This window comes from Marmota flaviventris, chromosome 2 (assembly GCF_047511675.1).
Source record: "Marmota flaviventris isolate mMarFla1 chromosome 2, mMarFla1.hap1, whole genome shotgun sequence".
NCBI classification, from domain to species: Eukaryota; Metazoa; Chordata; class Mammalia; order Rodentia; family Sciuridae; genus Marmota; species Marmota flaviventris.
In genome coordinates this window covers 104,871,544-104,896,352 of record NC_092499.1, presented here as the reverse complement: position 1 = coordinate 104,896,352, position 24,809 = coordinate 104,871,544, and the positions used below count along the sequence as shown (strand labels likewise).

The 24,809-nt window shown below is 34.4% G+C and overlaps 1 protein-coding gene across 2 annotated transcripts in view; it reads left to right on the top strand.

The window, feature by feature from the left end:
• Positions 1-24,809, top strand: part of Aldh1a2 (aldehyde dehydrogenase 1 family member A2) — an 89,346-nt gene that overhangs the window by 29,055 nt on the left and 35,482 nt on the right. For both annotated transcript variants that reach the window (XM_027926022.2, XM_071608312.1), the window contains exons 2-7: positions 9,625-9,729; positions 9,913-10,053; positions 12,958-13,087; positions 21,618-21,679; positions 23,994-24,122; positions 24,222-24,335. In XM_027926022.2, coding sequence (XP_027781823.1) covers positions 9,625-9,729; positions 9,913-10,053; positions 12,958-13,087; positions 21,618-21,679; positions 23,994-24,122; positions 24,222-24,335 — 681 coding nt within the window. The remainder of the gene's footprint in view (positions 1-9,624; positions 9,730-9,912; positions 10,054-12,957; positions 13,088-21,617; positions 21,680-23,993; positions 24,123-24,221; positions 24,336-24,809) is intronic.

Sequence of the window (24,809 nt, the reverse complement as noted above, 5' to 3'; positions counted from 1 at the left end):
ATCTTGTATTCTAAAACTTTGCTAAATTTACCCATCCAGCATTTGGTTGATTTCTTAGGAATTTCTACACGGACAATCATGTCATCCTAGAGTAAAGACAATATTCTTTTATTTCTAACCTTTTTGCCTTTTATTTATTTTTCTTATCTATATTGATAATATTAAATATTAAACTATTAAATATAAATAATGAGGTGAGTTCTATATATATATATATATATATATATATATATATTACTTTTATTGTGTTTGTTAATTAAGACAGTGAACTGAAAATGAATAGGGGGATGAAGGAAAATATGAAAGTTAGATCTTCTCTAAAGGGAAATATGCCAATCACCAGTTGTAGGAATTGTAAATATCCATCCAGCATCAGCACAGTATACATTCTTCTCAAGCTCACATAGAACATCACCAAGGTAGACCACATGTCTATGAGACATACCTTAACAAATTTAAAACAGTAAAAATAGCACAAAATATACTCTCATACCACAATGGGATTAAATTAGATCAGAAAATAGCTGAAAAATTCCACAACATTTGGAGATTAAATAACATACTTCTAAAGAATAAGTCTCAAGAGAAATAAAAAATATTTTTAACAAAATGAAAATGAAATATCAAATTTCATGGAATTCAACTAACAAAGCATTTAGAGAGAATTTTATAGCATTGAATGAATATATTAGAAGATAAAAAATGTTCTAAGCTGCACTCTAGGAAACTAGGAGAAAAGTACAACAGAGCAAACAGAAGAAAATAATAATTATAGCAGGAATCAATTTAATTGAAAACAGGAAAACAAAGAAAATCAATAAAACCATAGACTGGTTAAATTTGAAAATAATCAATAAAATGGCTGAATATTTCAAAATACACTGTATTGTCATGTATATCTAAAGACCACAAAGAAAAAATATGAATGGTAAATAAAATAAAATTGCTGAACATCTAGCCTGACTAACCAAAAGGGAGAGAGAAAACACAAATTACTAACATCAGAAATGAAGAGAAGCCAATACTGCTACTGCCATGGACAGTAGAAGAATAATAAAGGAATATTATGAACAACTCTATGCCATTTTTGATAATTTAGAAGACATGGGTAAATTCCTTTGAAGACACATTTTACCAAAATCTAAACAAAGAGAAATAGATCATCTCAATAAATCTACATCTATTCAAGAAATTCAATCAATAATTAATGACCTTCCAATAATAAAAGCATCACATAAAGATGGTTTCACTGGTAACTACTACTAAGCATATAAATTTTCTACGGTATCTTTCAGAAAATAGAACCAGAAGGAATACTAATTCATTTTATAAGACCATCATACCTTAATGCCAAAACCAGACAAAAATATTATAAGAAAGGAAAACTGCAAATTAACATCTCTCATGAACATAGATGTGGATATACCCAGCTATAATCCCAGAGACTCCAGAAGCTGAAGCAGGGAGGATTGCAAGTTCGAGGTCAGTCTTTGCAATTTAGGGAGACCCTATCTCAAAAACAAAAACAAAAGGCTGGAGATGTGGTTGGTGGCAAAGGGCCTCTGGGTTCAATCTCCAGTACCAGAAACAAATTAAAAAAGATGCAAAAATCTTGAACAAAATAGCAAATTGAATCTAATATTGTATAAAAAGAATGATACAACACAAGTGAGTGAGATTTATTCCAGGTATACCAGACTGATTTGACATTCAAATTTCAATTAATGTATTTCATCAATATTGCTGACAACAGAAAAATCATGTGATCATGTCTCTACATGCAAAAAAACCCCAGCATTTGACAAAATACAACACTCTTTTGTGATAAAACAAAATAAAACCTCTTAGCAAACTAGAAATTGTGGGTGATTTCTTCAACTTGATAAAGAATATCTACATAAAGATCATCTACATCTAACATCTTACTTAATGAATGAGAACTAAATGCTTTCCCTTGAATATTAGAACAAGATATCCCCTCTTGTCACTCCTATTTTCCCCTCTTGTCATTCCTTTTTACATTATCATGGAAGTCCTCATTAATGCAGTAAGTCAAGAAAAAGAAATAACAGGGTACACAGACTAGGAAGGAAAAAATAAAATCATCTTTGCCTATGACACAATTATGTATGTTGAAATCCCTAGGGATTATAGCAAAAAACAAACAAAAACAACTCCTTGGTACAATGAACCAAAATGCATTCTGCTGTCACTTATAACTAATTAGAACAAATAAAAAAAACTTCTAGGATAATAAAAGATTGTAGCAAAGTTTCAGAATACAAAGGTAATATACAAAAGTTATTTACTTTCCTATATAACAGAAATGAATGATTGGAATTTGAAATAAAAAAACACAGTAGCTTTTACATTCCCCCAGAGAGAGCGAGAGCAAAATCGAGGGAGGGAGGGAGGGAGGGAGAGAGAGAGAGAGAGAGAGAGAGAGAGAGAGAGAGAGAGAGAGAGAGAAATAGGGATAAATCCATTAAAATATGTACAAGATATTAATGAGGAAATCCAGAAAATTTAGATGAAAGAACTCAAAGGAGATCTAAATAAGTGGAGAGAGAATTCATGGAGGAAGATTCAGTATTATTAAGGTGTAACTTCTTCTCAACTTGAGCTGTAGTTTAATGCAATCACAATAAAAATCCTGGTAAGTTGTATTTTGGATGTCAGCAAACTTACTCTAAGTTTTGTATGGAAAGGCAAAACTCCCAGAATAACTAACACAATATTGATGGATGAGAACAAAGTTGGAGGACAGACATTACCCAACTTCAGAACTTACTAGAAAGCTACAGTAATCAAAACAGTGTGGTAGTGACAACAAAACAAAATGAAACAAACAAACCAGTTGAATAGGGAGAAAACAGCCAAACAAATAGTTAACTGATCTTTGACTCACAAAGCAGCATTAACATTAATGGAGGCAATAATTTTGAACACACAGTACTGATACAACTAGACTTCTACAGACCAGTGAGTCAAAACACTGACCTTACACCTTTCACAAAAACATTAACTCAAATGAATCATAGACCTAAATGTAAAATGCAAAACTATAATATTTCTTAATGATAACATAGGAGAAGAATCTAGATGACCTTGTGATTGGCAACGTAGTTTTACAGTGCCAAAAGCCTGACCCAGGGAAAGAAACTGATAAGTTGGACTTCTTAAAATTAAGAATTTTTGATCTGTAGAAGATAATGTTAAGAGATAAGACAAATTACAATTGTGAAAAAATATTTGCAAAACATACACCTGATGAAGGACTTTTATCTTAAGTATACTACTGAGTTTTTAAAAACTCACCAGTAAGGAAGGAAACAACCCAATTAAACAATGGACAAAAAAGTATAAATAGACACCTCACCAAAGAAGATATGCAGACAAAAAATAAGCATATGAAAAGATGGCATAAGAGAATTGCAAACTAAAGCAACAAAGATACTTCTACATACCTATTAAAATGACTAAAATCCAAAGGACTAACAACACCTAATACTGATGAGGATGTGGAGCAAAAGGAGCTCTCCTTTATTGCTGGCAAGAATGCAAAGAAAGTCTAACAGTCATTTTGGAAAACAATTGGGCAGTTTTGTACAGAGCTAAGAATAGTATTAATGTATGATCCAGCAGTTACTCTCCCAGGCATTTTACCAAAATAAGTTGAAAACTTATGTCCATACAAAAACTTGCAAATCAGTATTAAATAGCAGCTTTATTCATATTTACTCCAGACTGAAAGCAAACTAGATTAATCAGGGTTGTCCTTTAAAAGGTGAATAAACAAACTGTGTTACATCCATATAATAGAATATTATGCAGTATTTTAAAAATGAGCTATCAAGCCATAGGAAGACATGGATGAAATTTAAGTGTATGGCTAAGTGAAAGCAGCCAGTCTGAAGAGGCATTAATAATCTATTCCATGATTACAACTAATTGACACTCTGGAAAAGGCAAGACTATGTATTAGTTTTTGTCAGGAGTTTAGGAGAAGGGTGGAGGGTTGAGTAGGTGGAGGACAGGATTTTTAAGGCAGCAAAGCGACTCTATATTATGCTACAACACAAAGAGTGAAGCCTAGTATAACTGTACCACTCTAATGTAAGATATTAATCATAGAGAATAACGATGGAGAGAGAGAACGAGATACGTGGGAACTCTCTATACTATCTGTTCAGTTTCCTATAAATTTAAAACTGTTCTAAAAATTAAAGTGTATTAATTTTAAATGCCAAAAGAAATGGCTTGGCAGTTTTGAAAAGGAACAAAGCATAAGTTTTAGAAATAAGAATATAAACATTTTAGATCTAGGTAAAGTGAGAATTAGTGAACTGGAAGAAATTCTTTGACTGCAGCGCAGAGAGAAAAGGAAATAGAAAATATGAGTGGTAAAAAGACATTAAGCATTGACTTAAGTGTAATGATTGGAGTTCTTGAGGAAGAGAATAGAATTTTATTTAAAAAAATAAAGATTAAGAATATTCCAGAATTTAGACAAAAATTCATATATACTGTAAGCATAGTGAATAGATATCAAGATAAATAGAAACAGAATTATTAGACATACTGTGATGAAATTTAAGAATACCAAAGAAAAAGGCAAAACCTGAAAAGCGAAAGATAGAAAAGGCAAATCACTAAGTCATCAACAAACAAATGATTAGAAGCTTCTGGCAGATTTATTATAAGCATCACTGCAAGATAGAAAATATTTGAATCATAGCTATAAAGTGCTGTGAAAAAATTACTGACTACCTAAAACTGTGTAACTCATCTGGAATATCTTTTGAGAATGAGGGTGCAATTAAATACATGATCAGGAAAACAAGAATTGATACATTACCCCAAATTATCAAATGAGATTCTAAGGATTAATCTGAATAAAAATTTAAAAACCTTTTTTAAAATAAGAAGTCATTTTATATATAAAATAAAACTTTAGTAAAACAAACTTCTCGGAGAAGAGTGATTGGATTTAGCATTCTGAGGCCATTGTGTTGTTTGGGAGCAGGGTTAAGGTATTGATTACCTTTAGATTTCAGGTTGTTAAACATGTATGTTAAAATACTATGGAAAAACACTTAAAGAATATTAACAGTATGCAACTTCCAAAGGAATAATTAAATTATAAAATAAACACCAACAACCTACCTTAACTAAAAGAAGCAAGAAAGGAGAAAATAGAAAGTAAAATGAGGCAAGGCACATAGCATCATTTCCAAAAATAACACATGTCATAATCATAATAAATGCAAATGTGTTAAACTCACTAGTTAACAGACATTTTTATTATTAATAAAATACAATCTAAGGCTGCATTATTTACATCAAAATAGTAAAGACACAGTTGAGAGCAAAAGGATGGGGAATGATACATGAGGCTTAGAAAAAACTTAGATAGCCAAAGCTAATACAGGTTAATAGCTAATGCAGGTATTCCTTATTGCAGATTTCAGAGTTTTTGAGATTTTGAAATATTTTATAAACTTTACTAGTTGATTTTTCTAATCCAAAAATCTGAAATCTGAAATGCTCTAGAACTGAAACGTTTTGAGCATTCATGTCAGCATTCAGTAAGTTTTAGATTTCCAAACATTTCAGACTTTGAATTTTCAGATTAAGAGTGTTCAGTCTGTATTAAACAAAACAGGCTGTAAGATCCAAAGTTTATTGTAATAAAGAGGGTAATATTATATGATAACTAGTTTACCAGAAAAATCTAATAGTTACAAACATATTCCTTAATAAAATTGCTTCACATTTATAAAGATAAAACAATGGAGCTAAGGTTTATGCTGACAAATCCACCAAACCAAAATGAGAAATTCCAACATAGCTTTCAATTATCATAGAACAAGCAGATAAACTATTTAAAAATCAAGATGACTGAACAGTATATTTTACAAGATTGATAAAACAGGTACCTGTGAAAACCTGCTCTAATAATTAGTATATTAGGGAAAGAAAAGGGAAATATCTAAGAATAAATAAATGAAGAATCCAGTCTAGTGGGTACCTCAAGTAGCAGTGTAGATCAAGCTGGAAGAAAGCATCAGGAGGAATACACAAGTAACTACAATTATGCTACTAACTTGAATGGTGTGCTCATAGGGTTTTAATATGATGAATCTTAACATTTATGTTACATACATCCTTTATATTAAATACAACATGATATAAGAAATATTTGTTACCCAAATGTAGTCTTCATTCTTCAGTGTTTCAGATTTTATCTTGGCCCAGGAGGTATTGAATTTCTAATCTTATCAGGAAAGATGTTAGACAGTGATTCATGTCCTCTACCAGCAGACATTCCATTCCAGTTAACATTAAGTGCCTACCACATCCATTATGTCTTTTAATACCGACAACAACCCATAAAATGTCAATGAACAGTTCTTCACAACCATGGAAAGAAAGTTAGGTTTATGGGCTAATTTGTTCTATCCTCTCAGAAATCTAGAGTAGACAGGTACCTTCTTTCATGAGCCATGTGTTTCTTTTGCTCTCAATTACAGCATTACAGAATCATACAATATTATAAGCGAATACTTGTATATTTTACAAATGAAGAAACTGACCAACAGTCTGACCTAGGGTCACAAGTCTTATGTACTTTCAAAGAGCTCTAGAGTAGAAAAGTCCATGTTTTTCCTTATGCCTTTTCTGAAGTTCGACAAGCTGAAAAGCAGATTTTTCATTTTTCATACTGACTTTACTAAGCCTTTAAGTTGAAATAATAGGTAAATATTTAAATGAATAATTTGACAGCATTGGGCCATATTTTAATGTAGATCTTGAACTGTTTATTTCATTTTACACAAATCCGTGTAAAAGAATTTTTGTACAAAAAAAAAGTATTTCTCCTCATTTTTTCATTTAACAAATTTGTTTGGGGCCTTTATTGTGTGAAAGACATTAAAAGATGACACTAGTTTTTATAAATTCTTATTTTTATTTTCATTTTGAAACAATTTCAGATTCACAAAATATTGCAAAAAATAGTACAAAGAAATCTCATATACCTTTCACCCCAGTGCCCTTATATAACTATAGTATGGCAGTAAAAATCAGGAAGTAACATTGATACAATATTATTCTCTAACCTAAACCCCTTATTCAAATTTTACCAATTGTCCCAATAATATCTTTTATTTTTTTCTGGTCCAGGAGCTCATACAAGGCTACATGGTTTATGTCTCACAAACATCCTTTAATTTGGAACAGTTTTAAAAGGTTATCTTTCATGACCTTGGCACTTTTAGAATATGGGCCAGTTATTTTGTAGGATACGTTTTAATTTGGATTTGACTGATGTTTCCTCTTGATTAAAATGAGTTATGCCTTTTGGGTAAGAATACCACAAAAGTGATGGATGTCTTTCTAGGTGTATTGTATCAGGAGCACATGATGTCAATTTTTCTTATTATTAATGATGTCAACTTTGATCACTTGATTAAGGTGATGTTGGCCAAATTTTTCGAATGTAAAGTTATTATGTTTTTTCGTTTGTGATTAGTGAGTATCTTGAGGGAAATTATTTAAGAGATTACATGAACATCCAGTTTTTCATTATACTTTTTCCCACTAATTTTGCCATCCACTGATGATTTTTGCCTATAGCAATTATTATTGTAGTGTTTGACAAATGGTGAACAACAAATTCCATTATTCTTTCATATCTGTTAAGTGGTGATTTGCTATGAAGAGCTATTCCTTATCCCTATTTGTTTAGTTATACATTTAAAAATTATATCATTATGAACTCAGACACCTTGTCATTCTATGGGTAAGCATCCATTGCTATAATTATTTATTTTGTGGTTTAAATTATCTTAGTATTAGCCATTGGGGAGCCTCTTCATATTGATTCCTGTTTCCTTTTATTCTGTCCCCATACACTTTTGGTCATTAACTCAATTTACTGCATCATAGTGTTCCAGGCCTAATTTTGTACTTTTCCCTGCTAACTTCCTTGAGATAAACCTTTCTCCATGGAGGCCTGGTCAGAGAAAAATGACAGAACTAAAAATTTTTTAAATTGCCCAGAGAAGTTGAAAATGTTCAAGTGGGCATATTTATTATCTGTACTAACAATGTTGTCAGCACAGTCATTTTTTTAGTATGATGTGGTTGGGTCTACCAAAAATAATAACAGTGAAGAAATCTTAACATTTTGCATACTAGGAAAATTAACCATTATATCCTGAGATACACAGAGCTCTATTTAATGAAATAGTAAAGAATGTAAGACCTGGGAGGACTGAAACTATCTTAATCATCTTTGCCTTTCCTTTGTCTAGAAATACCTGAGTATCTATTGAGTAAATGAAGGTGTCATATTAAGCATGTTTATAATCTGTATAAACTATAAAATGTTACACAACTACAAGACCATTGTTTTTGTGCTTAATATGTTTGTATTAAGTACTATGCAAATTTAAGTTATTTTATTTCCCTTTATCTTAAAAAACATTTAGAAAAAGAAAACTTTAGTTTAATTAGTGCCTTCTTCCACATAGGCTCATTGTTGTATCAAATTGAGGAGAAAATGTGAAAAGAAAACCTTGGGATGTTTTCTATAATTTGGTATTTAGAAGTGTAGATGTATACTTATTAAGCCTCATTTGTGATTAGTAAAAACAAAAAGAAAATTGGCAGAGAATAATAATTCAATTTGTCATTTTGTTTGTCCTAAATTAGTTGGCTGAGTGGTTCAAAAGTTTAGAAATTTTCATTTTGGTGCTATAACTTTTATTAAGTAAAATATCTTTAGATGTTGTGTTTTCATAGTCCAAAAATATTAATTTGGATTTCTCTTAGAATCAACAAAAAATCTTTAAATATTTCTTTGCCTAACTTTTCCCTTATACTTTAATGCATTTGTTAAATTTTTTTGAGAAATTGGCTTGAGTAAATTCCTAAATCATTAACCTCTTCACCATTTTAATATAATCTCCATTTCATAAATTAGAAAATCACTCTTCTTGAGAAATCTGAGAGAGACCTATTTGAAAGTTATAACTCCTTTTCCTTTGCTAACCCATGTAGCCTACACTTGAAGAGAAAGAAATCCCACTTGGGTTTATATGTGTAATTTGTTTAACTCACTAGTTAGTTTGGCCAGAGTCACTTCAAGATCCAAGCATTAGGTGCATTCTTATTCCAGCACCATCTTAAAAGTCATTACCCTCTGACAGAGAAACTGGGATCTAAGGCACGATGACTGTTGCTTTGATCCACAGAGCTTGGACTATTAGTAACTGTTTTCTTAACCTCTTAATGTGTGGTTTATATGTACATAGGACTCTTGCTTTCCTAAGCTTATTTGTCTCTTATTAGTGGACATGTTCTCTAAAGGTAAGAAATGTATTTAGTCTCTGGATGACATTGAAGCAAAAATATCATAGAAGAAATTCCTGAATTAGGGGTGGGGCTGGATTGGATACTGTTTAGGGTATCTCGTAGCACTTCAAATCCCACACTTCTACTATACACCAACAAGAATACAGAACTTGTATTATTGCCATGATATTTCCATACTTCTTGGCCATTACCTGACTTCTGATCACCCATGTCACAAATCCCATTCTGTGTCTCTTCTTTTAGATCTTTATTAACAATGAGTGGCAGAACTCAGAGAGTGGAAGAGTGTTCCCTGTCTATAATCCAGCCACAGGAGAACAAGTATGTGAAGTTCAAGAAGCAGATAAGGTATGTCTTTCTTAAAAAAAAAGATTCCCTATGCAGTAGCCACTGTCAAAAGACAGAGTAGTAAGCATATCCTGTCCAGATGCCATCATTGACATTCAGGAGTCACTTTTTCCATGAACGATGATGGTTTATCTTTTATTTGGAGTGTTTTTTTATTCAGCTGTGCCCCTTCCTCTCTAACAGGCAGATATAGACAAAGCAGTGCAGGCAGCCCGCCTGGCATTCTCTCTTGGTTCCGTGTGGAGAAGGATGGATGCTTCAGAAAGAGGACGTCTGTTGGACAAGCTTGCAGACTTGGTGGAACGGGATAGGGCATTTCTTGCAGTAAGTAATCTAAGAAAACAGGAAGTCTTTACCCTAGATTTACCATCCCACTGGAATTTGTGTTCCTTAGTTTTTCTGAAATTATGCCGTAAAGCAGACATCGGGGGAAACCCAGGGAATGCTTAGACATATTCAAGTTTGGGGAGCAAGTGGGGAGGTGGAAGATCAGCTGAGTGTCTCTTCTCACTGCATTTTTAAGAAAAACAGCATTCTATGACTAGTAAGGATCTTCCTTTTCCACATCTCCCACTCCGATAAACAAAGCAAAAAGCATAAGGCAATAGGAGAGTCATTATTTCATTAAATAGAGCTCTGTATATTGGTGCTATAACTTTTATTGTGTAAAATATCTTTAGATGTTGTGTTTTTATAGTCCAAAAATATTAGTTTGGATTTCTCTCAGAATCAACAAAAATCTTTAAAAATTTCTTTGCCTAACTTTTCCAGGCTGCTTGCACAAGACCAATACCAAATGATTCTTTGGAAAATCAGAACTAGTTTTTACCCGTTTAGCAGTAACCCCCCTTGACTAGAGAATCCTTCAAAAGCAAAGGACCTCTCATACTTTCTGCTCCATTTTCCATGCCATTTTTCTAGAGCCAAGAGAAAGGAGAGACAGTAGGCACAGCAGCTTTTGTTCACTAGAATAATCATTTTCCTCACATAAGAAGCTGCTTTTTCCCTGGTGGGTTTTGTTGCTACTATTTTCTTAAAAATAAAAGTTATCTTAGAAAACACGAACCTTTTGGAATCTGGAAACACTAAGGAATGTGTACAAAAATGCCAGGGATCTCCCCCTGAATGGCCCACAGTTAATCAATTAATATTTAGGGACTCCTTATCCAAGGCCTTCAAGCCATAGTACCATATCCTTCCCTTGGCTTGGGAAAACAGATTGCTGTTGGGACTTGTGTCTTGGGAGGGAAGCTTTAATACCCTTCCTATGTGTCCCTCCTACAATGGCCCTTTACTTTACCCTCAGGGATCTCTTCAGGGTGTCGAAACAAAAATTATTCCTTTTTGGAGATGGTTTTGGACTATGGCTATGTAACATTTGTCTATTAAAATATTCAACAGTGTTTATTCATTTTATGAGAAAGATGATCCATGGTGAAGAAGCTGTTTCCTGGATATTCACAAGACACTGAGCATGTTAAATGCTCTGAAAAGGCCCACTAGGTACTTCTGAAATTTGAGTCTCAACACACTTTTTCTGGCTAACCTACCAATGCTATGTAAAACTGAGTTCTTAGGAACCCTCGGAAAATACTGATGTATATATTTGTCTTTTCATTGGATTTTGAGTTCCTTAAGAATCAAAATTATAATTTATTTCTTTGTATTCCTTGCACAGTTCCTGGGACATAAATGGCCAATAAATGTTTGTCTGAGTTGCATATATGAAATATTTACAACATTGGATTAACAGCATGTACTAAAGATGATATAGTTTATTTCTACAGTTACATTTTCATATCTTGAAACTCCCTTTTCCTGCCACTTCTCTCACTGAGACCAAATCTCTTTTCCCACCACACTTAAATGAGATTTCTGCTTGTAAATCCTCCCAAGCTGTGGGAGAAATAATTTTTGTGAGAGATAGCCTCTGAAGCAAAAGGGAGCTCCTAATGGAAGAAATGGAAGGTAACATGGCATCTGAAGTAAACACAATTGAGGGTAATATAGGGCTGGCAATTCTTAGATGACTCTCATGTCAGCAGCTCACAGGGACCATTTAGGAGGCTCAAATTCTGATTATTGACTCTGCCTCACTCTAAACTGCGTGGATCGTGACTCGGTGTTAGCTAGATGAAGAATGTAATACACACCATAAGAACATATAAATGTTCTAAAAGTGCTGGGAAATAATTTGATTCCCTTTAATAAAGGTGAGCAGGAACACAGTGATAAATAACATGATATTTTTAAATTAGTTTCATCTTGTACACATAGTAGATAGATAAATTGCACTAAATAGTATTTTCATTTTATTGAATGAAGAGTATTTCATTTTTAGTTTTGTCAGTAATCAAATAATTTTATACCAGTATGTGTTATAAAATGTCCTTATAGAGAAAAGCATGAAATTGTAAATGTATATTTTTGTTTACTTCATTTTTTAAACTTATAATACCTTTAGGATATCTCAACTCAAAATAACTTTATTCCATTGTGTTAATTTGTTGTTGTTTTTGTTACAGACTTAATCAGTTTAAGAATATGTTATTAAAATAATAATGTTTATAATGTAAAGCTGTTTAATATTGCTATTTTTATTAAATGGACCAGACACTTTACTCTTAATAGATAATAGTTGTTAACATAAATGTTTACAAAAAAACCAGCCTTTAAGTTGTTAAAGTCTGAGTTTCCCTAGAGGAGATCTTGTTTATTTGGTGGTAATAAATAAACTTGCTGTGCTCTGTGAATATTCCATTTCTCAGCAGGGGTCTTGGCAACTGTGGAGAACGTTTTATATTCTCATCAATTGCATGAAAACCCCATGACCCCATTTCTCTTTATGGACTCAGATTACTACTGTAGACTCCAAAAAATGCCCATTCAACTCTGATCATTAATATAACAGAAGCTAGTTAAATAAGCAGAACATTTCATTATCATCATAGAAATTTGCATTTATGTATTTGAATAGGGGTTACTGAAAACACAAAGATATAAGAACATACATACATGTACTCTTTGTGGTGTTTACTAGAAATTCAACCAACAAGACTTGTAATACTAGAATTTTCTGTATTAGAAAACCCAGAGTTGAACAGGTATACATTGACATTTATATTCATTGGCATCCTTTCTCTTTTATTTCCTTTTGTTCCAGAAACAGTTTAGTATGTTGTTGGAAAGTTCTAGGGACTTAATTTCTCTTCATTTGTTTTCCTACAGACTATGGAATCTCTAAATGGTGGCAAACCATTCCTGCAAGCTTTTTATGTGGATTTGCAGGGTGTCATCAAAACCCTTCGGTATTATGCAGGCTGGGCAGATAAAATTCACGGCATGACCATTCCTGTAGGTATGTGAAAATCTGAGTATGTTGAAAATGGAAATGTGAGGCTCCACCAGAAACAACTTTCATCATCAGACACAAACAGCAGGCACATATAATACAGATATGAGTCACTTCTAGTAGCTAGAACTGAGCAGAGAGCCAAATAATTCTGTCAATAATTTTGACAGTGTCCCTCTTTCTTTATATAGATAGTCTACATATAAGTGTAGGGAAAATCCACAACAATTGTAAGAGCAAACCACGATCATCAGCATCCTTAGTTTACAGAGGAGGAAACAGAAGCTTAAAGAAGTTCAACAGCTTTCCTACTTCATGAGCAAATGAATTTTACAGCTGAAATTTTGACATTAGAGCCTTAGCTCTTACTTCACCAGAGAATTCATTTTCACTACTGGATGGAAGAAGAAAAAGGGTGTACTGAAAGAAATATGAGGACTCACCAGTGCTTTGTGAGTCTAACTGAACTAAAGCAGGAGGGTCGTCATATGGGAAGGTTAAGTTAGAGGGCCTCATAATTATTCACATGCTTATTTTGATATTTGTTCAGTGGGTCCATAATTTAGCATGAGCTTGATTTTCTTTTGGTCACTTTTTCCCCAGTGAAATCTGGTATATTAGGAAGGCCATTAACTTTAACCATGATGCCTTTATTGCCTTACATACGTTTCTCTGCAAAACATAATAATTTTATATTTGGAATTATAACAAAGTAATAAAGTACTTTATTTGCATGGCACTTGAAAGTATAAAGTATTCTTTTTCATATAGGACCTAATGACTCTGTGATCCTTTGAAACAGGCTGGATTTAGAAAGATATTATGCCCATTTTACAGGTGAGAAAATGAGACAGTAAGGGTTTAGTTTTTTAGACAAGTTTACCTGACCAATAAGCAGCAAGTCTGAAATTCAAACCCAAGTCTCTTTCTGCCTAATCTATTGTAAGCATAATGGAGATTAATTTAGTAGGGTAAGAGGGTGAAGAGATGATTTGTAAGGTCTTTAAACCTTTGCTGATTTTTAGATTAACATACAGTTTATTCTCATTTTCATTCTCTCATTCATTTTAGTTTGTTTTATGAAGTTGCCTTGAACACTGAAATAGTAGATATTGAACTACTGTTCTTAGGGGAAATACAGGAGTAGGTTGCTTCAAGCTTCTAGTCAGAACATTTTGTCAATCATTCAGAATATGACCTTATTTTATGTGTTTCTGTTGAAAGGCCCTTTATTGAATATATATTATTGATTTATGAATTTTGAATTCAAGGCCAACCAGCCAGCAGCACTGTAACCCAAGCCTGAATGAAGCTGTTCTAATACATGTATTTTCTCCTTAAGATACATTACAGCCTCTTGCACTTAGGAAAGAAGAAGTAAAAAATGTGAGAAGTTGGCACAAAATGGATCACAAAAAGACACCATTTTCATAGTATGAGAGCTAAAGCAATAATATAGTGTCACTTCATTAACTTCAACTGAGAGTGTGCCTTTGGCCTTGCATTTTTTTGTTTGTTTTGCATGTACATACTTGTAAACAACTGAAAGTGCTGCAAGCGCTGATTTGTGGGTTGCAAATGAATTTTAACAAGTAAGCAAGTTCTCAAATATGGAATCCACACACACAAAAAAATGGTGATCAACTGTATCTAGAGCCTAGTTTTCTCAAGATAGCCCTTCTGAATCTCAAATATTCTGGAACATTAAATAAAGGTTGTGGATCTCCCTGCCTGTCAGATGCATGAATGAAGCTTTCATAAAGTGTCAGTGATGAGAACACATTTTTTTTCACCCATAAAAATAACCTGAAAAAATTTTTAAAAAATTTAAATCTACGACTACTTTACTTTGCTACATGGATACATTGACTCACACTCCACAGTTCATCCATCTCAGCACCTCTGATACTAAAGGAGTCAAACAGTGGCAAGAATTGTTATTGTCTATTTCACTCCTTATTTAGGGAGGCTGGAGTTCTGTACCATGTAATAGGAAGATTGTTTCTTTTACCTCCTCTACTACCCATCAACTTCAGCCTCTCATTAATTCACTAATTTGTTCATGTATTCCTTTATTCAACAAAATTTTGAGCACCTGCTGTGTTTCAAGTCCTGTGCAAGGCAGTGAAGGTGCAAAGATGATTAAGATGTTCATAGAATAGTAAGGAAAATAAACAAGCAGACAAGCAATTATAGTTCAGTGTGGCCTATTCAGATATAGAAGCACAAAGTTCAAAGAGACTCCATAGGGGAGATGTATCACCTATTATTAAGGCTTCCTGGAGAAGTTGCTATATACAAGATGATACCTGGAGGGCAAGTTAAAAAGAAGCTGGAAGTAGAAGCATCAGACAGCAGTAATGGCCTGTGCAAAGCATGAAAGGAGGAGAGTACTGTGTGCTGGTGGGTCTAAAAGTATAGTCAGATATAGAAGACAGTAAGGTTCTGGACCTGAGTCAGCTGGGCTGCAGGTTTTATTCTGTAGACAATGGTCAGACACTGAATTATTTATATAGGTAAGTGCTTGGATCAGAATTACATTTTAGAAAGAACACTTTGACTGCAAGTGGGTAATCTTGTAGAGAATAGGTATCTGCTTGCTTTGTCCCCCTGAAGGGTAGCCTGCTACTAGACTATCTGGCAAGAGGCGAAAAGGATTATCACTTCTGAGCCATTAACCAGATAGCTGTTTCCTACTTTGAAGTGGAAGCTTCTCCCATCACTCTCTGTTTCACCCCACCCACGGCTCACAATTAAGAAGCTATTGCAGAATTATGCAATATCAGTTTGATTCACAAGAGTCTTGATGTTGTTCCCTTTATAATGTGATCTATCGTTTCCTGCAATAGTACCCAACAGAGCCATTCTCTCTGTCCATAAAGCTATGCTTTACTATGACCTTCTTCTAAGACTACTCCTAATTATAATGAGAAATAATAATCATTGCTATGATTTATTAAGCACTTTCTTTGTGCTCATTTATTATATCTAATCTTGTAGCAGCCTTGATGAAGACTTATTATTTTTCCCATTTTGATTATTTTCAACCCATATCATAATCTTGTGCTCTTCTGTTCACAATCTCCTTGTGATGGAGGAAGAATCAAAGCTTGTTTTCAGTTTACTGAGGGAGAAATAAAAGTTAATGGACTTATATTATCTTAGATTTTTCTGAGTAATGAGTGCCATTAATTTTATTGATTTTATGGTATGTAAGAAAATGTAATCCATACTTTAAGCTGAATTCTGACATTAAAATGGCCTTAAGATATATTTGCATATATAAAGGTTAAAATATACCATGTCAAATATAATAGTCTTTTTCCAGTTTTGCCTGTTAGAATAGGCTAAGAATGGGCTAAAATTTCACACAGATAGTGACTTAGATTCTTGGTCTGATTTAGTCCTATTAACAGTGAATGCATCTGGTGAACTCTTGTTCAGTTAGACTGAGAGTGAGGGACTGTCTTCTCTGCCCACCGAAGAAGAACCAAATTGGTGAATTGGTGATGACAGGAAATCATGAAGTCAGCTTCAGTTTCTTTGAAAGACTAAGGCTGTGAAGGACTTCAGGGATTCCTAAAGCCACTCTTCTCATTTTATAGACAGAGAAGCCAAGTCCAGTGAAGTAAACTGACTTTTTTCCTAAGACCATATTGGTGGAGCTAAGATACCTTCATGACAGGCTCAGGAACGTAACTTCTTCGACTCTTCCAGCAGACAGCTGAGAACAGTGTTTAGTACCACTTTATGCTAATATAAATTTTCACTGTCTGTATAGGCATAAGTTTGTCACTGTAGCTATAAAATGTTCAGAAAGATCTGTGCCACCTTAACATGCATAGAAGTATGCTAAGGTAAATGTTGGGATAATTTTGTGTAATTGGTCTAATTTTTTAATACTGGAATCACCAAAAGGCTTACTAGCTCCTCAAAAGGTAATTCTGTATGAAGTTTAGAGATGAGAATATTACCTTCCATTTACAAAATTATGTTACAGATTTTTGTGCTATTGAATAAACTCATTTTTATTGTTACTAGTTATATGTAATTTACTACAATTCTTGAAATGCTTTTACTATTATGATTGGGAACTAATGTATTAGTTCATGACTAATACATTTCTCCTCAATTTCTGGAACATTCTGTATTTTTCTAACTTTATGGACTATACAGACTGATTAATCATTCGTACTCTTCTGTAATTTATATATAGAATGTACCATTGATAGATATTATGAGAATAAAATTGTGTTGAAATTATTTTTCAAGCAGCTACAAAATCTGCCTTAAGGAGTAATGTTTGCCTTAAAGGAATTATCCAAATAATTAAACTGTTCTGATTAACTAAATATTACTCGCTCCTGTGTAATTTAATCAAGTCCCATCAAAAAAACATAAGATCAGTGTCTTAATATTTCATAAATATAAAATTATTATTATATTACCCATCTTTAGGGTCAGAAACTTTTCTTAATAGAATTATACCATTATAAGCTTGGTGCACATATGCTCAGTAGAAGTTAATCCACGCAGTTCAATCAAATTTGTAATATAATGAAGCATTTAATTTTAAGATTTTTATGTGCTTCATTAACTATAAACTAATCTTTGATTATTGAAACACCCAGAAGTTCTCTTTGCTGGCTGTGTCTTAATATAAATGCTTAAGACCTGGCAAGAAAAATTTTAGAGGAGGAAAGTTTGGGGATCAGAGTTTTAGAGGTTTAGTCAATAGATGGCCCACTCCATTGCTCTGTGTCTGACAGGAGGCGGAGGCAGAACAACATGGTAGAAGAGTGTGGTGGAGGAAAGCAGCTGGAAACATGGCACCAGGAAGCAGAGGGAAACCTCAGCTCAACAGGGCAAAACATGCACCTCAAAGGAATACTGTGAAAAGCCCACTTCCTCTAGCCAAACCCTACCTGCTCACAGTTACCACCCAGTTAATCCATGCAAGTGAATTTTTTAGGTTCAGGCTCTCATAACCCAGTCAGTTCACCTCTGAAATTTCTTGTATTGTCCCACACATGAATTTTTTGAGGCCACCTCATATATAAACCATAACGATCTATGGTGGTGGGAAGAATTGACCCTGTGTCCCCTTTGAACTGACTCAGCCTGGATAGAAGGGAGAAAGGCTGTCAGTCCTGGACCCACTCAGTCATCCAAAGGGAAGTGGCCCTGTAGTGTTGTTCCCTTTATAACTTAATATACCAGAGTCTATGTGAGTTCCCTATGTTCATATTCTCAAAGAATCATCTCACCCTTCTGTATAAAAGAGTGTCACTGGTTTCTTTTGTTTTATATCCCATTTGTATTTATTTTTTCTATTATATTCTAAGTCTCTGGTTATCTACACAACTTTCCTCATAAACGAGTCATTAATATGTTTTGCGGATAAAGAACTTTGAAGTCCAAAGACCCAGATCCAAGTTTAGGAGCCACAACTTAACCAGTTATATCACTTTGAATTTAACTTCCCTGTCATACCTTCACCACATAAAAAATATTGATAATGATAGTTGCATTATTTTTTCATATTTTTGAGTATAAAATTAAATAAAGTTGTGAATGTATTTTATAAGGTTCTATACAAATATGTAGCCTTGTTCTTATTTGAACATTTTGAAAGTATTAAAAACAGTGTTTATATTCTCCTGTACTTTAAACTCCTTTCAGATAGAGTAGTAGAGTTATCAGAGAGGCCAAAAGTACGTGAAAGAAAGTGAGCTCACATAACTCTGAAACCACTGCAGGTCACTGTGACACCTATGGACTGCCCTTTCCCTCTCAGTTCCTCTGGGTCTCCTACATGGAGTGTGGCCTGTAGTTGGCAGCACTGGCATCACTTGGTCACATGGAATGAAGCCGACTCTCAAATCTCACTCCAATGCTGTTGATTCAGAATCGTATATAATAGTTCAAAGGTGCTTTGTGTGCATGTTTAAGTTTCAAAGGCATTATGTAGCTTACCATATAGCATTGGTAGCATGCCAGATAATTCTATACAGTAAACTAGTCAAGGTTTTTAGTCTTCATTATTGGGATTTAAGAATATATGAATATTAGAAAAAATATTGCTAGCCCTTAAAACCTGTTATTTCATAGTTTTTCATAGGTGAGGCTAACAAGTAGTCATGTACATATTTTTTAAAGTTGTATTGATTTAATAGAAATTATTAAGCAAGTGGTAGAGCAGTTAATACTTAGATGTGGCAAAAATTGTCAAGGTGGCTTTTGAAGGACTGGCCTAGCCACAGGTAACCCTGATCTCAAGGTTCAGTGGAATTCACAGCAGGGTCATGGTAGCTATGAATGACTTCTGTATGCCACAGCCCCAGCTGGGACTATGTCAAAAGCATAGTTTGCAAGTTTGGCAGGAACTACAAGTACGATGCGAGGTGTCATCTTTCGCTGTCCAGATGAGGATATAGACTGAATTCAGAAGTTCTAGAGCCCAGTTCAAACATCTTTAGCCTATTTTTCCTCAGAAAACCCTTTCCAGAGATTCATAAATTGAAAGAAGGTAATAACCTGTACTGTTGTAAAAAATGGAATCTTTTCAGATGATCCATGAGTTCTCTGCATACAGAGCAGATATAGTTAATTAGATTTAAAAAATATTACTCAGACTTCTTATTATCATCCTATGGATAGTTCCCACATATTGGCTACTTTTTTTGAAATGGTGACACATTTAAAAAAAATTCTCTACAGTTGCTGAACCTGCCAACTTCCTCATTTCTTCAATTTAAAGTAATATCCATAAAACAAAGTCAAAAGATAAGCAGAAAAGCTTTGCCCTAATATGATAGAGAACTAATTTCCTTAATAACAGTAGAGCTCTTCAAATGACTAAAAAGATGAAAACCCCCATAGAAAAATGGCAAATGAAGATTAAGCTGAAGGAACAATTGAAAATGGCCAGTAAACATGAAAGGTGCTCACACTCATAGACCATTATACACAAATAAAAACAATTTGTCATTTCCACAGGTACCAGATTGTCTGACATCAAAGTCTGGTGTTAAAAAGTAGAAAGTATAGCATGTTGTTAAAATTGCAAATTGTTTTAACTTTTCTGAAGGGGAATTTGGCAAATATTTATGAAAATATATAAAAATGCATGTACACTTTGATTTTAAAAAGTTCCACAGATATACAAAGATGTATAAAACAATAGGCTTTGCAGCATTATTTATAACAGCTTGAGCTCTCTCTGTCCCTCAGGAGAATTCCTAGTAATATTATTATTTATTCAGCCAATAAAATAGCATTCAGCTATTAAAAAGATGTGTTAGCTTTATAGGAAAAATAAAATATAAAATACAGTAAATAACATAATCCCATTTGTATTTTAGAAAAATGAAGAGAGAAGTGACAAAAGGAAAAGATACACACTTGTATGTGAATAAAGGTTCTTTGAAAAGATGCACCAGTAATAACAGTTAATTCTGGGAAAGGATAGAGATCAAAGGTCCAGGAGAAAAGAGGGGTGGGGGGAAACACTTTATTGTAAATACTTAAAATGCATAATTTTGAATTTAGTTAAAACAAATCTGTGTGATAAATATTAGTGATTAAGATGTATTGTGAGACAATGATAAACAGTCTCCTTCACGTTTTTTCTTGTTCCCGAATCCACACACTCCTGTCCCCACCTGCATCTGCATTCCTAACAATTGTGTCTTGAATATTAGCTGAGTGTCTTCACTTTCCCTGAGGGACTGTTTTGAGAGAGAGAACAACTCTAATGAAGTGACCAAAGGGCTGGCAGTAGGGGGAAAACAAAGACTTTACCCAGTTCTGGTAAGGAAAGCCATATGCTAAAAATGTTTGGTTAGTTCAAGAAGGCTTTTAATACTACTTAGATAAAAGCCATGACATTTCCTTAAAGAATAATTTGGTTTGGTCTTTCTGGCTAATAATCCAAAATGTTTATTGCTTCTATAAGAAAAACAAGATTTTTAAATTTCTCTCAAGCTCTTTTACTTTTAACCCATATGGTTCATTTTCACATCTAGTTCAAGGATGGAAGCTTTAAGTTATTGATGGAGTTCTTCTTGGCATATATCTTACTTTACTCCTTACTTTGTCCCGTTGCCCAACATTTTAAATATGCCCAATAGTATTTTCTTTAATATTTTTAATACTTAGAAATTACTTAAACATTTGTGTTACTCTAGTTTTTCAAATAAGTGTCCTACGTCTTATTTTAATACTTACTATAAAATTTTAGTTTTTAATAATTGACAACTTTCCCAGCCCCACCCAAGACTGCTTCTAGTGCCATAAGTTTGTCCTTCATTTACTTTAGAGGTCCTCTCATCAACTCTGTGTGTCTGGGAGCCTTAGCCATAGGTACCCCAGGCCAAGTGATCGCTCTTCTGCCAGCTTTTGTGTGTGGTCAAGTAGGAAATTTATCCAGTTTCATTTATTTTATTTTTTTGGCTGCCACTGATGTTCTCCCTGTGCATTATTTTTCTAACCTAAATTTGCTGGGAGTGACCATGCTCATGCTTATTTCTTTCAGATGGAGACTATTTTACCTTTACAAGACACGAACCCATTGGAGTGTGTGGACAGATCATCCCAGTGAGTGTATCTCCTCGCACCTTGTATTTATTTTCATTTGACCCAGTTCTTTTAAAGACACATAAAACATGGTCCTCAGCGATGTGTGTTTTCCATTACTGGGAAGAAAAAACTGAGCTCATGTTGTTGACATATCTTCAACAGCCTCCCTGCAAATGCTTATTTGAACAGGTTAATAGAGTTTCAGCTCTGTTACCAGGAGTTGAGTTCTCAAGTCATGGAATTCTCATGATTAAAATAAGCAAAGCAAAGCACAGTGTATTAATAACTTGCCCTTGGTTGTGGATGTCCATTCTGCTTATGGAAAAGTAATGCTTTGTTATATTTGCTTGTTTATTTTTTAGAACTGTGACTCCCCATGTTTCCAGGCATAGTATTTATATAGTTTTTCAATCCCATTCTTTCCCACTGTCTCTTTTCACAAGAATCTAGATAGGAGACGCTACAGAAGACACAGCAGTACAGTTAACGTCATGATCATAATTGAAACCATGCCGGGCTGTTGTCTGTCTTGTAAAGGGATATAGATGTAGTGCTTAGTGTTTGGATTGGAACATTAAACACTGTCCTTTGCTCTCTCTCTCTTTCTCATACACACCCTTGGCACAATAAAAAACATCAGTGAATCTTTTAACAGTACTAGCTAATAGTTCTGGCCAAGATTTCAAGGGAAGAATCAATTAAACTCTTACAAGATAGACAAGATTTCTCTTCTCCAAATTTAGGACATAATAAAATAATCTTGATTTTGGGAGTCAGAGATTTGGGAGAGTGATTGCTATTTGTTCAAATGACCAATAAGTCCTGGGTAACTATGAGACTTATTAGAGATTGAGAAGGGAAAATGAGAAGTTTGGTCGAAGTTCTTTGGCTCCTACCCCAGGGGACTCCTGCTTAGATAGCTCAGGGGTGGTTCTGTCACCTTCACTGTAGGATTCAAACCTGCTCCCCTTGCCCTTCCCCAGGCTCTCAGAGCTACAGCTTCTCTGACAGGACAAGAGTTGTTTGTCAGCCAGCTCCAGCTCAATTACTGCTCTCCAAGATTTATATACTGTAGATGGAATTAAAACATCACGGAGGACTCCCAAGTTTATAAACAACTAAGGGGAAAAGAAATTGGGTGTTTGGTGAAGGCAAGACACTTGTATATTTTTGCAGGCTTGCCATAGCCAGTGAGAATCCTTCAAGGATGGCAGCTGAGAGGCTTCAGGCAGAAACACAGTGTGGTCAGACGCTGCAGCCAGGGGACTCGGAATTCTGCTTTCTTTCTTAATGAAATTATCAATGACACCTGATAGTAATGAGTCTCATGCCTGAACTTATGTTGAAACAAACTAGATGTCCTATTAAAATCAGTTTCAACCATTTTAGGCCCCAAATTCATATATTCCCATGAATATATTTTTTATCATTGGATTATTTTTCTGTGGAAAGGAGATAGATGAAAATTTTTGCATACTCATCAGGAGATATACTTTATTACTTTATTTTTTGTAGTCATATGTGTTTTATGATTATGTGTGTAAGAAAAACTGCTATCTTGAAGTACCATTGACTTAAAAATTTAATTTATCCCTAGAATTTTTTTTTCGGTGCAGGGGGGCAGGTAGTACCAGAAATTGAACCCAGAGACACTTAACCACTGAGCCACATCCCCAGCCCATTTTTATTTTTTATTTTGAGACAGGGTCTCATTAAGTAGCCTAAGGCTTTGCTAAATTGCTGAGGCTGGTTTTGAACTTGGAATCCTCCTGCCTCAGCCTCCCAAGCTGTTGGGATTACAGGTGTGCATCACCCTGTCTGGCTAGAAATTTTCTTTTTTAGTGCTTATATATTGAATAGATTTCACATTAATGTGCAAATCCTGCACATTGTATATTTAAGAGAAAGTCTCAAACACAAGAACTTATTGGAAACAAAGCTATTGCTGTTGTTGTTGTTGTGCTGGGTATCAAACCCAGGGCCTCATGCATGCTAAGCATGCATTCTACCACTGATAGCATTCCCTACCAAAAGGCCTAATTTTAAGAACATATGAAACAACAGCAGTAAAGAAACAAAAACTTCCTTTCAATCATGAGGTTTCTTTTGGTGGGTAGCTGAGTAATTTGTTGTATAGAGAGAAAAAAAGAGATTTTCAAGGTCATTGCTATTCTATTCTTAATGAAGTCTTTAAAAATCCAAACATCTATGCTTTGTGGAGACAAGATTTATGATGAGGACTAGTTTAAGAAAAAATCAAAAAGTCACAGCTTAGAAACAAAGTGGTAGAGGAATATTTTTCCATTTATCAACCCTGAGTTTTCCCTTTCAGTGGAACTTCCCCCTACTGATGTTTGCCTGGAAAATTGCTCCAGCTCTGTGCTGTGGCAATACAGTAGTGATTAAGCCAGCAGAGCAAACGCCTCTCAGCGCACTCTACATGGGAGCACTCATCAAAGAGGTAGGGGAAGCTGACTTCAGGAGTGGTTCCGACTCCCTTTACAGAGTCTGGTTGTGTGGACCTTCACAAAACACATTTCCTCCACTTCTGTTTTCTTAGGCTGGCTTTCCACCTGGAGTCATCAATATTGTGCCAGGATATGGGCCAACAGCTGGGGCAGCAATAGCGTCTCACATTGGCATAGACAAGATTGCATTCACAGGCTCTACTGAGGTAGGTCCCTGAGAAACCATGGACGGAGGAACATGACACTGAAGATGGTACTGTAAGCTGGATACCCACCGGGCACTCAGTACCCAAGCCCTTTAGGAGTAATATTGATCTCAGAGATAGAACATGGGTGAATATGAAAGCAAAGATTGACATTTTTAACTATTGGATGCACAGTTCTCTGAGCTTTTTTGTGTACTGTCTGTGTAAAAATTGTCTCAGAAGTTGTGGTTCTGGACACTTTTTTGATTCAAGAACATATGGCAGAAGCAAGTTAAGAAGCTGAAAAGCTTAACTAGTCTCTAGTAAAGATGAGAATTGAGACATAGCATTTCCTTCTCTTGATTTCCTGTAGTTGCAACTGGCAAATAATTATGCCCTATGAGCTGTAAGGGATGATACAGAGCAGTGGTCAGCAAACTTTTCCAGTGAAGGTCTGATAGTAAGTGCTGTACACTTTGCAGGCAATGTGGGCTC